Raw genomic sequence first — 14,733 nt, 5'->3', positions numbered from 1 at the left:
TGAGTAGTCTTGTGAAGAGATAAGAAAAAACAAGCTTTCTCTCTGTTCCTCACATTTCATTTGAGACCACTGATATTATGGTCCTACTTTCTGTCCAGCACATTTTTCTTTAAATCTCTATAGCTGCATATACATGTATATGTATTTTTTAATCCTGAGTTGATTTTCTGTTGCTTTATAAACAAATGCTGAGCTTTTCTTTTGCATGACAAGGAAATAAAAGTGGCAAATCCACTCTTAGTTCATGCTATAAACCTTTATGAATGTTTCTACGGACCTTTAAAGAAAACAGTAAAGTATTTGCCCTAAAGTATTTAATTAGATATGATTGACAAATGTAAAAAAAAAAAATCATGTCATTAATATAGGAAACCATCAGTTGGTTTATAAGTCTTTGGCAATTACAGGAAAAGCAAAGGGATTTCCACAGTGTTTGCTGACTGCCTGGGAATTCTTCTTTTCCAGTCTTGTGAAAAGAGCAACTGATAACTCTTGTTCTGTGTTGTATCTTCTTGGCACCAATGAACCCTAGAAATCAGTGTTATTAGTACATTTATTTAGATCAGCTGATTGTGTGGGGGGTTTTTTGTTTGGTTTGGGTTTTTTTGTTTGTTGTCGGTAATTGTTCACCAAGACTTTGCTTTAGGATAATGACTTGACTTGAAATAGTGATAGCAGGAGTGGATTGTTTGTTTCTCCAGTAGCGAAGCTGCATTTTAAAATCACAGGATCAGATATGATGATTATGAAGTCTGATTCTATTCTTTATTGAACCCGATGTTCAACTCAGAAGTGCTCTTAACCAATACACTTTCTTGTCTTTAGGTTTACTATGCAAAAAAAAAACGGAGGCATCAGCAGGGCCAAGGAGATGATTCCAGTCACAAAAAGGAGAGAAAAGTTTACAATGATGGCTATGACGATGACAACTATGACTATATTGTAAAAAATGGGGAGAAGTGGATGGATCGTTACGAAATTGACTCTTTAATAGGCAAAGGATCCTTTGGACAGGTAATGTGTATCAACTGAGAAACCTGTAATTCATGTGAATCATAATGCACCTTTCATCAGAGTGACATTCCTGTTTAATTTCAAAGTTAAACACTTTTTTCCCTTCATCCTGTTGTGGGGAGTGTTTGCTCAAGACACTCTTATCTTGTGCTGTTTCTTGTTCCTACAGATAACATTTGACTATACTTCAGTGTGTGGATCTGTCTGGTAATGCATTTTGTATTACGCAAATCCTCAGCGGTTTCCTATCAGTTCACATTTTCAGCTGTTTGGCTTGGGCTTTAAAATTAAAACAATGGCCTACTGCCAGGGATTACCTGTGACAAATGTTACTTAGTAGCATTGGTTTTGACTGTTGCTAGCTGTAGCCAAGGCTTGAGAGACTGGAAGGAGGATGGAGCTTTTATTTTGCTGTCTTTGTTATTTTTTTCCCTCAGATTTTGCCAGCCATTTTACAGTATTGGTGTTGATGATTTGATAATTGCATTTGGATAAAATGTTTGCCTCAGTGAAGCTCAGTGGAGCTTCCGTTCTGTTTTGTGACATAACTGCAATAAACCTCACATGACCAATTGTGGCTTTATTGTGGTATCAAGTAGGAGAATAAATTTAAGAAAATGAATTTATCTGGAAAGAATGTAAGTTCTGAAAATGTTTTCTCTGAATTGGAAAAGTGGAGAAAGTTTGGAAAGTGAGTTTTGCTGTGTTTTGGAACCTGGAGAAATTTTACTGATACATATTTGACTTTTTCAGGTCGTAAAGGCTTATGATCGAGTGGAACAGGAGTGGGTGGCTATCAAAATAATAAAAAACAAGAAGGCTTTCTTAAACCAAGCTCAGATTGAAGTGCGACTGCTTGAGCTTATGAACAAACATGACACTGAGATGAAGTACTATATAGGTATTTGAATAGTTATTCTTCATTTTATTTAATGAAATTATTAATATTTTAGATCTTTTTATGTAGCTTAGGATGCTTTTGGCACTAAAGAGATTAAAAGGATAATGCAAGTCTTAAAATTGTTATTTAGTTCTGTTATTTGCAACAGGACCATATCTGGAAGAAGATATATCTAGGAAAACAGACTTGATATTTTGCAGCATTGAGATCTTGTTTTGTAGAGTCTTCTCTTTCCAGTTAATGGTATGGTCATCTGAAGAAGTTGCCATGGACCGACCTTTACAGGGAGGCTGTGATCTGTGGTAGTTTGTGCCTCTTTCACTGCCTTGGATATATCTTAAATGATCTCAAAACTGTCATGGATAAGAGCATGAAAATTAAATGTAAACCACCATCATACAGTAATTTTAAGGCTAACTTAATAATTATTTTTTGATTGTGTGTGCTTAAAAAGCTCAAAATTTTGTTTGACGAAACAAAGACTTCTCTAAGTGACACAATTTGCCCATTTTTGGCTCAAAACTATTTTAAAACTTGCAATTTTGGCTGCTGCTGTAGGTTGGAATATTGTTGCCTTGACTTATTGTAGTGCTACTTAAATTTCATGATAGCTGAAACTAAGTCAGCTTGTGTAAAAAGTTGGATAAATCAGTTGGAATAAGTGATGATTCTTGCCAGGTTGGCAGGTCCAACAGTCTTAGGTGTGGGAAGGAGTTGGAATTAAATATAGGAAGACCACAAGGGCGTGAAAAAGATGCTGTTGCTTTTGTGATGGGATGATAGGGCAAATATGGCAAAAAATGAGAAAATACAGAAGTTCTAGACTGCAGGTACTAGCATCAGGGTGAAAGCAAATGGTATTGTAACAGGTAAGTTGTAAGTGACGCTTGATGAGCTGGCTGGTGAGGAAAAAATTATACATTGGACACGAAATAATGACCTTAACTGAAAGTCTGATTCCTTACTATGCTAGTACTGGTTCAAGATTTTATTATGATAAAAAGGGAAATGTGTTGCTTTTTACCTGAGGTCGGAAGTATGTTTCCTATTTCAGTTTTCTTTTCCTTGAGTCAACCAACCTGAATGATTGACAGACTGGCAAACCCTGCTTGCCTCTAAACAGATGAATGTGATGAATTTTTCACCTATTTCATGAAAAAAAACCACAATTATTTGATTTGGAACGGATTGGTTGCTTTCATAAATTGAGATTATGCTTCGTTTAAATGAGTTTAATGCCTTTGTGATACTGATCAATTTTATTAATTGAAGTAATGAAGTCATGGTGGTAATGTCTTACTGTATTTTAAATGAATCTGACAGATATTTTCCCTGTAAATGCAAGGAAAGTTCCTAATACGTAATTCAGTCTTAAAAGAGCTGTCTGCTTTACTGAATGTACGTGCACTTCTTTACAGTCTTCTTGGGCTTGCATACAGTTAGCTTTAGGAGGGCGGAGAAATGAACTGTAGCCTAAAAAAGATTAAAAGTGTTGCGCAAAGGTGGTGCTACACACAATTTGCACTTCTTGTCTCCTTTTTGCTGTTATTATTTACCCACAAGTGTGTTCCTTTGCTAATAGCAAATAGACTGATAGCTTATTTTGGAAAAAAAAAATAAAAAATCCCTTCTGTCTTTTAAATAATTTTGTAGCTTTACTGAGGTCTAAGGACAGGCATACTATAGCCATAGATAGAGGAAAAAAGTAACTTTTATCTTATAGCTTGCTCCATATTGATTAAAATATTTAAGCATTGTGTTGTAATTAGTATTTAATACTTACCCCACAGGATATGTGTTAATTATGTTCTTTCCCTTTTTGCAGTGCATTTGAAGCGCCACTTCATGTTCCGAAACCATCTCTGCTTAGTCTTTGAAATGCTTTCCTACAATCTGTATGATCTGTTGCGGAACACCAACTTCAGAGGTGTCTCATTGAACCTGACACGAAAGTTTGCACAGCAGATGTGCACTGCACTGCTCTTTCTGGCGACTCCTGAACTTAGTATCATTCACTGTGACCTAAAACCAGAGAATATCCTGCTCTGTAACCCCAAACGAAGCGCTATCAAGATTGTTGATTTTGGCAGTTCATGTCAACTTGGACAGAGGGTGAGTATTTGTAAAAGTTCTGTTTATGCTACTGTTGGATGCATATGAAAAATCTAATATTTTAAAGTCATAATATCTAGACAGCTAATATAAACTTCATTAATGAGGATTTAAATGAAATTGTACCTAATTTTTACGTAGGATTTTGGAGATCAACAGTCTGTAGGAGCTTTAAAAATGAATTTTAGTACCACAGTAGATAAATTTTCCATCTTTCTTTTCTCTTAGTTATATTTTTAATGCAGAAAGAATCAGCACTTGACTGTAGAAGTCAGCTTTGAAGTAAAATATTCTTTTATTATTTCCTCATTTCATATATGTTACTACTTCTGCTTTAGCATGTCCACTATTTAGTGTGCCTTGGAAATAAGATTTGAGAGTCGAGACAGTGCAGTAGCTGCGTTTTAAAGACACTGACTATAACTAAACCTTTTTTACAAACATTTCAGCAACTATGGAAACACTAAATTGAGTTTAGTCCTGATTGGTAGAATTATATTTGGCTGAGCAAGTGACTATTTCTATTCAGGGTGCCTTTGCTTTAGTTGTTTACACTGAACACATTGTTAGCTAGAGAGGTTAGGAAGACTTCTATAGATAGAAGTTAAACTTCAGTTTCAGTGAAAACAGGATTTTGAGCCTTCCCAGGTCCATGGCATGCCTATACGTCTAGAAATCTGTGAAGGTTATCTTCTTCCTTTGAGAGAGCTGGATGTTGAAAAAAATAAACTATCCAAAAAATAAATAAAACACAAACCCCCCAACATTTGCAGAAGAGATGAAGTTTCAGGAGTACGACTAGCAATACAAAAATGTTGTTGTGTAATTACCTGTAATTGTGTAAGATTACACTCATCAACCCTAGAGTGCAAAATACTGACATCGTGAGCGAATCAGCTCACGTGTGAATGCTAGTGGGTTTTTTTAAGAATTAACATTTAGATGCTTTATAGTGTCAGTAATACCTTTGCTTTCCCTGCACCAAGCATGGTAGTTCTGTTTTGTAATGTAGACCTGTACTAAGGCTCACTCTTTATATGCTTTTATTTCAGATATACCAATATATCCAGAGTCGTTTTTATCGATCACCAGAGGTGCTACTGGGAATGCCTTATGATCTTGCAATTGATATGTGGTCCCTTGGGTGTATTTTAGTTGAGATGCACACTGGAGAGCCTCTTTTTAGTGGGGCAAATGAGGTATGCCAGCTATATTATAATACAAGTAATTTGCTTGGGTTTGATTGGTTTACTTTTTTTTGTTCATTGTCATCATGACTTTCATCTGTTTAATTGTAATGCATAAAGTAGGTGTCATGGGTTGAGTTGAATTTGCTGCTGATACTCAGTCTCATGCTGTGGCATGCCAGCTCAAAAGTTCTGGCTGGAGCAAAGTATTCTGGGACTTGAAGTTCCAACTGTAACATGAGAGGCTCCCTGTTTGGGTTTCTGCTTTCAGTTTCTGCATTTGGGGGTATTGGGCTCTTCTGCTGGGGTTGGCACAGGATGGGACGGGACAGTGGGGTTAGCTCCCTGGCTTCTGCTGTTGCTTTCTGCATTTTGCTGCACTTTTTCTGCAAATAGGCTAAGGTAATTGTGCATTATATAATCTCTGTTATATTAAACTCCTGGTACCTCAATTCTTTTCTCAACCTGGAGTTTTTTTTCATATTTTACTTTCCCTCACTTTTGTGTTGCATGGAAGCAGCACATTAGGAAAATCTAGGAATTCTAACGTGAATATGTATCAGTGAGAGCAATGTTTTTTGTCAGGTCTCGAAATTGCTTGTTGATAATTTTATGTTTCTGGGTCCTCCTTCTTACTATTTTGTATGTTCTGGATTTTTCTGAGGTTTGCAAATAATTTATAACTTGTTTGGGTAGTTTACATTTGTGGTTAGAATGTCACTTTGTTGCACTGCTCAGCTCTGTCACGTGTTCTTCACTATTTTTTGTTTTTAACAGGTGGATCAAATGAATAAAATAGTGGAAGTTTTGGGGATACCACCTACCCACATCCTTGACCAAGCACCAAAAGCAAGAAAGTTCTTTGAGAAGTTGCCAGATGGCACTTGGAACTTGAAGAAGACCAAAGATGGGAAAAGGGTAGGTTACATAACTAGGGTGATAATCTGTACTGTTTCTTTAACAACACACACAAAAAGATGTTACTTTGTTTTGCCTCTTGTCTTACTGAAAATGTAGCTTTACTGTTGTTTATTATTATCCCATGTTTTAAGAGATGCTGATTAAATAACACTTTTTGTAGTGGTGAATAGTTTCTTACTTTTAGTTGACTTCCTTTTATGGCATATTTAAGCTGTGCACATTCAAGGCTTAATCTATAACTTGATTTCAAAAGACTTAGGAATTTCCATTTCTAACTTCTCAACAGGAATACAAACCACCAGGAACTCGTAAACTTCACAATATACTAGGAGTTGAAACAGGAGGACCAGGTGGACGTCGTGCTGGGGAATCGGGTCATACTGTAGCTGACTACTTGAAGTTCAAAGACCTCATCTTAAGGATGCTTGACTATGACCCTAAGACACGAATTCAACCTTATTATGCCCTGCAGCATAGTTTCTTTAAGAAAACAGCAGACGAAGGTACAAACACAAGTAACAGTGTGTCTACGAGTCCTGCCATGGAGCAGTCGCAGTCTTCAGGAACCACCTCAAGTACATCTTCAAGCTCAGGTAAGTTTTGCTTGTTAGCAGATTACAAAAGTGTATTTCCTCATCACAGCTCAGATAAATGTTCTGCCTTTTTTTCATTAAAAACCAAATATCTCAGTCGTGCTCAAAACAATTAATTAGCTGGAACAGGGAACAGCTTCAACAACAACAGAAAAAGATGAGCAAAAATGTGAGTGACTGTAGAGTCAGAGTTGTTTTGGTTGGAAAAGACCTTCAAGATCATTAAAACCAACCATTATCTAACTCTACCAAGACTGGTGCTAAACCGTGTCCCTTAGCCCCGCATTTCTGTGTCTTTTAAACGCTACCAGGGGTGAGGATTCAACCTCCCTCTTTCAGTGTTCACTAACTTCCAGTGAAGAAATTCAGTGGGGTTTTTTTTAATGAGCAAATCTACACTTCCCCTAGCACCCTAGCACAGCTTGAAGCCATGTCCTCTAGTCCCATAACTGGTTACTAGGGAGAAGAGACCAACAATCACCATGCTACAGCCTCCTTTCTGGTAGCTGTAGATAGAAATGAGGTGTCCCCTCAGCCTCCTCTTCTCCAGACTAACCAACCCCAGTTCCCTGAGCCATTCCTCCTAAGGCCTGTTCTCCAGACCCTTCATCAGCATCATTGTCCTTCTCTGCACCCACTCCCAGACTGCCATGTCTTTAGTGTAGTGAGTCCCCCAATACTTCCTGTAGGTCTTGTATCTTTATATTAAAGCAGTGTAAGTATCTTCATGCTGTCTTTGTTTTACTGTAAATTTTCTGTCTCTTCATTTATTGTGCATGTTTTTATTTTATAGGTGGATCTTCTGGAACAAGCAACAGTGGAAGGGCACGGTCAGACCCCACACACCAGCATCGACATAGTGGTGGACACTTCACTGCTGCTGTTCAAGCTATGGACTGTGAAACACACAGCCCACAGGTATGCGTAAGTAGAGCTTCTCTTGGTTTGATGTATGTGAATTTTATGAGGCTAATAAGTCCCTTAGATTTATTAACACTTTCATTTCAAGACTGAAGTGTTTTGGGCATGGAATTAGCAGTCAGATTTGGTTTATTACTTACGCCCAGCTCCTCTGTAGTCCTTTGTCAGTTAGGTCAGTCTCTTAGGCAAAAGTACTGTAAAAATTACCATAGATTCTGCAGAGGGGAAGGTTTTGTATTAGTGGCAACAAGTCAGGTGCAGCTGTCAGTACTTCCCCTTACACAGTGTGTAAGGGTAAACAGAGCTATGCATCTTCCAACCCAGGGAAGAACTTGTTCTTACTTCCACTTTATGGCATTCAGGTACTTCACCAAAATTAGCATGAACTAGTGTTTATTCAATGCTACTCCTTTGAAAGAAGCAACAATTCATTTACTGACTACAAATAGTGCTGTAATGTTTTTATTTTAGTTCGGGGCAGATTAAAATAGAAATTCTTCCAAGCAGAAAATTTATGCAACAAATGGGTGCATAACTAGATCTTAGTATTTTAGTAATGTTTAATAAGCTGTTTTCTTCCAGAGATGTGGATACAACTCCTCTAATGCTGTTGGCACTGTTCAAGATCTGAACTACAACATCATAATTTAGATTATGCATATTGTATCCAGAGGCCTGAGTCACAGAGCATGGCCTTAATGTTCTAGGTGTTGTACAAATATTAGGTTGTTTATTACTACTATTATTTAAAGCTTCTATCTTTATGCAAGGCTTCTGTCATGTTGGCAGTAAGGTCACATATTCAGCTTACTTAAACTGTTTTTGCTTGAAAGATATATCCAGATGCAAAACTATTTTTCCTAAGGTATATTTAGAAAAGTGTATTAGAAATGCTCCTTAACTGCATGCTGACGTTTCTGGAATAAGTATGCAGCTGTAAGATTTTGTTAACTATTTTTCAAAAGTTATTGTAAATGTGAATAATCTCTCTTATATATTACAAATGGAGATATTTGAATATTTTAATTTGCTCATTATCATAGGTTCGACAACAGTTTCCTCCTCCAATTGGTTGGACAGCCACTGAAGCTCCTACACAGGTCACTGTTGAAAACCATCCAGTTCAAGAAACCACCTTCCATGTAACCCCTCAACAACAGAATGCATTACATCATCATCATGGAAATAGCTCTCACCACCACCATCATCATCACCACCACCACCACCATCATGGACAGCAAGCCTTGGGTAGCCGGACCAGGCCGAGAGTCTACAATTCTCCAACAAACAGCTCCTCCACCCAGGATTCTATGGAGGTGGGCCACAGTCACCACTCCATGACATCTCTGTCTTCCTCAACTACTTCTTCCTCTACATCTTCCTCCTCTACTGGTAACCAAGGCAATCAGGCCTATCAGAACCGCCCAGTGGCTGCTAATACCTTGGACTTTGGACAAAATGGAGCTATGGACATGAATTTAACAGTCTACTCTAATCCGCGCCAAGAAACTGGCATAGCTGGACATCCAACATACCAGTTTTCTGCTAATACAGGTCCTGCTCATTACATGACTGAAGGACACCTTGCAATGAGGCAAGGAATTGATAGAGAAGAGTCTCCCATGACAGGAGTTTGTGTTCAGCAAAGTCCTGTGGCTAGCTCGTGACTAAACTGAAACTAAGTTTGTTTCTTGTGTGTTTTTATAGAAGTGGTGTTTTTCCAAAAACAAAGTGCAAAGCTGCTTGAATCAGAAGGAGATAAACTCACTGAACCGCTACAGGAGGGCAAAGCTGACTATTTTTTTAAACTTGAAAAGATTGCAAAGGGACAATGAAGTTTTTTTTGTTGATTTTCTTTTTTTTTGGTTGGTTGTTTTGTTTTTGGTATTGGTTTTTTTGGGTTTTGGTTCTTTTTTTTTAAAGCCATGTCTGGACCCACCTTAACGGATAGCTTAGTGGTGTTCACATTTGCTTCCTCCATTTTAACTTGCCACAACCTATTCATAGTATGTTTTTTGGGGAGGGATTTTGGTTCTTTTTGGTCTCATTCAACAGGGGTTATTGCTCAAATGTTAGCTGTAGTTGCAAACTAGTTTATTTTTAAAGGCATTGCACATGATTTATAAGAAAAGGCCCTTTGAAATTTTTGGGTGGGAGGGGAGTGAGTAATATATATATATTTTTTTTAGTTCCCCAAACAAACATGGGCACAGAAATGCAGTACTGTAAGAAAGAGGGACCTTCAGATTACACAAATATATATTCTTCAGCTGTAAAAAGGGACGGTTGTAATGGAGTTTGTAAGGCACATTAAGCATGCTAAGTGGCGGTGATCAGAACTCTCCTTTTCTGAATCTACTGAGGATCAAAGCAGCAATTGTAATGGGATTCTGTGGGTCTCATATTTTGGAGGCCACAGTCAGTTAGTATTGAAATATGACTGGTTTCATAACTGAGGTGCACTGAGAAGCAATCAACGGGTCGGTCCTGGCCAGTCCTGGGGAGGTCTAAGTGGTGGTCTTTGGGATAACCTTTGGCCTTATGGATTTGGACTCTTAAGTTAGAAGAGCCTACCATTTCAGATGCAATCACTTTTGGACATGCTTTTGCAGACAGTCCTTAATGCTGAAAACACAGAGAATGGGTAATTCAAGAGGCCTTTCTTTTAAAATAGACTTTTGTGACCCACTTATTGTAAGGTATTGCAAGGTCACTTTGCGTGTGTCATAAAGTTGACTTCCTTATTGGTTGAAGGTCACAGGAGTAGTGGTTTGCGTTTGATGGAAATAGCTACAACTGTGTCCCTTCCTGCTTTTTACTTTTTTCTTTTGCTTTTTCTCGGCACGTGGTTTCTCCACCATTACTTCTGCACAAAGACGTCTTCTGTTCATCCTGAACATTTTTAAAAATGCAGAATTTTATGTGACTGCTTTTTTGCCTCACAATTATGCTGTGAATTTTACAAAAATTTATTTTCTTTTTTGATAATTTATTGTACCAAAGCTGTTTTTATAGCACATAGATGTCTGTAACCAATAATGTAGCAGTTCTGCACTTTGACACAAGGTGTAACTAGACCATTTTTAAATGTCAGTTGAAAATTATGGCTGTACTATTGCTTAAACAAAACTGGAACTGTTGTTGAATTCATAGCCAATACATTTACAGCAATCTGTGTACTGAACATAATAGATTGACATCTACTTCAAGACTATAACATCTGTTACATTATAAATGTGTTCAGGCTTCTGAAGGTAAAAGGGACACTAGATCCAGAAGCTATGAAACCAGCAGTTGATTCTTGTATTCCTTATTAACATAATTGTAAACTTGAAGGCAAGACCTTGATTGCATGAACAGGTCCAAAATAATAGTCTGAGTAAAGCAAAACACTCACATGAGACCTGAGGTTAGCAGGCTGTATTTAACAGGTGCCTAATTTTTGGGTAATGCTGCCTTAATATAACACAGTCAGCTTGGCAGTTGCAAAATTTATGGGCCCATTCAGAGATCTCTTTGTATGAAAAGCAAAAGCTCCGTGAAAAACATTGGAACGAGTAAGGGTAATTCATTGATTGCCCATCCCAGATTAACATTGTTTGCCCATTACGTATTACAGAAGCAGTGATCTACCTCTGCCAGTAAGCCCTTTAAAAAGTTAATTTTGCAGCAAATTCAGAGTTTGTGCTGGCCAGTCCTATGCGGCCAGGTCATTTTTTTTCAGACTAAAATGTGGAATTTTTTATACTTACAGTGGCAACGCAGCAGCTGACTACCATGTAAATGGGAACGAATACTTGGGATTACCATTCTTCTGTAAATCATGGGTTTTGTTTCTTTTTTTAAGTTTGGGGTTTTTTTAACCAAGCAACCACAATTTTTTTGTTGTTGTTGTTGTATTGACACATCAACCCTGTGGATGAAAGGAGGTTGGTTTTATTTTCCCCCCTCTGTTTTCTTTTTCGGTTTTGTTTTTAAACTCAGTAATTCAGAGAAGTTTACAGGATCTGGAAGGCTGTCACCTTAGAAACAGGATGCTGAGTTTAGCAATATAAAAAGGAATCCAGTTCTTACTGCTGTCTAGGAATATAAGGGTAATATGGAATCTGGGTAATTTCTGGGTGCGCGGGTTGCCACACCTTAGCAAGCGCCAAAAAAAAATAAAGTAGTTAAAAAAAAAAATATATCTACGTAAAGAAGAAATCATAAAATCCAGTGCTTCTGCATACTGTGTTATGTTACAGTCCAGTTTTGTGTGCTTTACTACACAGTTTGGTTACAGGACTTCTGTGCATTGTAAACATAAACAGCATGGAAAAGGTTAAATACCTGTGTTCAGATTGTAAGATCTAGTCCGGACTTGCTGTGTATATTGTAACGTTAAATGAAAAGACAAGCCCTTTGTATTATAGTCATGCAGTCTTATGTATGATAAACAGTTGAATAATTTGTCCTCAGACTCTTTACTGTGCTTTTTAAAAAAAGAGTAATTTAAGAAAAAAAAATGTAAACATAGTAATTCTTCCTATGCAATTAACCTACTCCAAGCCATGGTATGGTAGGTATAATTATACTATAATATGTAAATATCAGATACATTGAAACAGACTTAAAAATATGAAAGTAAAAGTTGGAGGCATAACAGATAATTTTGAGTTTTTAATTGAAACAGCAAGGTATACAAATCATTGATGTACGAACACAGCTCTGCTTGATTCTGATGGACTGTACTTGTAGTTTGAGTTCTTTATCTTTATCATTTGTTAGTTTGAATGTTCTTAAATGCACTGCAGCTTTCTACCTACTACATGCGGACTAGCTGCTTTTAAGGCCAGAAGTGACCATGGTGATGAAATAATCTGACTGGCATGCCATTATCCCTAGAATTCAATCTAGTTATTTCTGCATCATGGAGTCCATATCTTTTGGGTGCAGTAGAACATACTTTTGAAAAAAAGCCAAACAGCTGGTTTTCATATAGATTCTTCAAGTGTGAGGATTTGTGTCTCTTGAGTGATTCAGCTAGTTCATTTTCCATGCTCTTGAGTCCACCTTCAGTTTTAGGACTGTTTAGTTATAGCTGCTGGCCATCAGATAGCTAGCTGCCTATTAGAATAACAAATAACTACTCTAGTTTTAAACTATTTCACTATTCACATAAAAATATGTTAACTTTAATAACCTATATAGATGGAGTTCCTTAAATCTCTAACTGTAAAGCTTTTATGGCTCTTCCGAAACTTCAGATGTTTTAAAATCCATTCTAAAGCGTGGATGTAAGAACTGCATACAGCATCTGGTAGTGATTTCAGTATTGCTGTGTGCGTGTAGTATGTGCAGGTACATTCTTGAACCTTTCAGTTTATATCTTCGCTTGTTTGTTTATACCTCCAAGGATTGCATTTTTAAATCTTTCAGTCTCAATTATTTGCATTAAAAGATTGTAAATTTAGATGATTATCCATCATGATTCCTAAGTCCTTTTCAGAACTGCTGCTCTTCCAGGATGTGGTCTTCCATCCTGTAAGTATAATGATGTCTGAACGGGACTGGTTTACAGAAGGGTTGGATTCACCTACAGACATGGCTTCTCTTCATTGTTTATCCCTCTACCATCCTTATTTCCATTAAACCATCAATGCGCTTAAATTTTGTTCTTCCTAACTAAAAGATCTTAAATACCTTAGAAGATAACTCCTGTTGAAACACACCTGAAACACCATTTTTTTAAACGAGGAAGTAATCTAAAACTCTATAACCTTTTGACACAACTTGGTGAATATGTTGTGTTAATTTATAGAACAAATCTATTTCAGTAAGATCATTATACAGAACTCGTGAATAGTATGGAAGTGTCTAGTCAAAATGACGCAGCTGACTAGAAAGTAGAGTTACTGCTGAGTGTCGATCTCATGAGGATAGTTTGTATATAGCATGACTTTGGCAAGTGATCTATTTTACTTAGAAGGGTGGATATTAAAGTTGCACAGTATCTTACGTCTGTCAAACAAAGAAGGACACCTTGCCAAACTGTAGTTTTCTCTTATTTATCTCCGGTTTTGTGGGGTTCCACAGAAGCAACCTCATGTTGAAAAGTTTGCAATTGGTATTTATTTCTCCACCTTACAATGATAGTTGAACTATTTTTTTTCCTTATTGATTCAGATGCCTTGTTTTTATTTCAACAGTTCTCCATACTAGCCCTATCAAATATATATGATCTGCCTAGACCTGAGAGGATTTGTAGTTTCTGTTTATTATGTTTTATGCTAGATATTGCTGAGCATCAGAGTTCAATCACAGTTACTGTGACTATCCTCAAAGACATGAATGATACAAGAGTGCAATATACTTTATAAGCCAGACAAAGGTGATAGTTGAAATGTTAAACTTCAGGCTGCTCTGCTGAATGGCAGAAGATTTAATTCACTTTAAGCAATGTTCATAGATTCTAGAGGGAAAGTGAGGGTAGACAAATTTAGAAAAGGGGAAGGATTGGAATTGCAAGAATGTTCTTTGTGGGAGGGACTCTAACCAATGTGCTTAAGAGCATAGGGAAGGGAGAGAAATACCCATAACTAGAGTGGAATTGTGCAGACCATGATATTTTTCAATTGTCCTGGTTCCTAGGAAAGCATGTGAGGGAAGCTAAATGAAAACCTTCACGGCTATGTTGAATAAGGCTTAACAGTTCTACCTTGAGTGGAATAGGTGTTTTTCACAGAAGATTGGATTCCAGTAATTAATAGAAAAGTTATCTAGAATGTAGCTCTCTGTTCTATTTCAAGGTAAATTTGAATCTGGAGTGTTTATCATGTGGTGGGACTTGGGATAAATCTGGTAGTTTGCAAGTGAGCAGAAATGAAGGTTGGGATGATTTTATTACAATTTAGAAAGCTGAAATGGAAGAAGGAGGATTCAATTTCTGACAGCAGACGAACTGAGCATGTTTGATAGAGATCAGCCTGGCAGAAGCAGCAGTAATGGATAGAGTGGATTGTCAGCATGTCAGCAACTGAAGGAATTTTAGTTTATTTACAAACTAGGGCTGACATGTATGGGTTACAATGGCCTGAAGCAGAGC

At 37.2% G+C, this 14,733-nt stretch overlaps 1 protein-coding gene across 1 annotated transcript in view; it reads left to right on the top strand.

Annotated features, from left to right (window-relative positions):
* DYRK1A (dual specificity tyrosine phosphorylation regulated kinase 1A) overlaps positions 1-11,492 on the top strand; it is a 79,993-nt gene extending 68,501 nt beyond the window's left edge. The window contains exons 5-12 of the mRNA XM_054165779.1: positions 826-1,014; positions 1,768-1,915; positions 3,741-4,027; positions 5,080-5,226; positions 5,992-6,132; positions 6,422-6,728; positions 7,522-7,646; positions 8,693-11,492. Of these exons, the coding sequence (XP_054021754.1) occupies positions 826-1,014; positions 1,768-1,915; positions 3,741-4,027; positions 5,080-5,226; positions 5,992-6,132; positions 6,422-6,728; positions 7,522-7,646; positions 8,693-9,316 (1,968 nt within the window). The 3' untranslated portion in view covers positions 9,317-11,492. The remainder of the gene's footprint in view (positions 1-825; positions 1,015-1,767; positions 1,916-3,740; positions 4,028-5,079; positions 5,227-5,991; positions 6,133-6,421; positions 6,729-7,521; positions 7,647-8,692) is intronic.
* Positions 11,493-14,733: the final 3,241 nt, after the last annotated feature.

This window comes from Dryobates pubescens, chromosome 12, assembly GCF_014839835.1.
Source record: "Dryobates pubescens isolate bDryPub1 chromosome 12, bDryPub1.pri, whole genome shotgun sequence".
Lineage (NCBI taxonomy): Eukaryota > Metazoa > Chordata > Aves > Piciformes > Picidae > Dryobates > Dryobates pubescens.
Note: the sequence above shows the minus strand (reverse complement) of the source record. Positions and strands in the feature narration are given on the sequence as shown.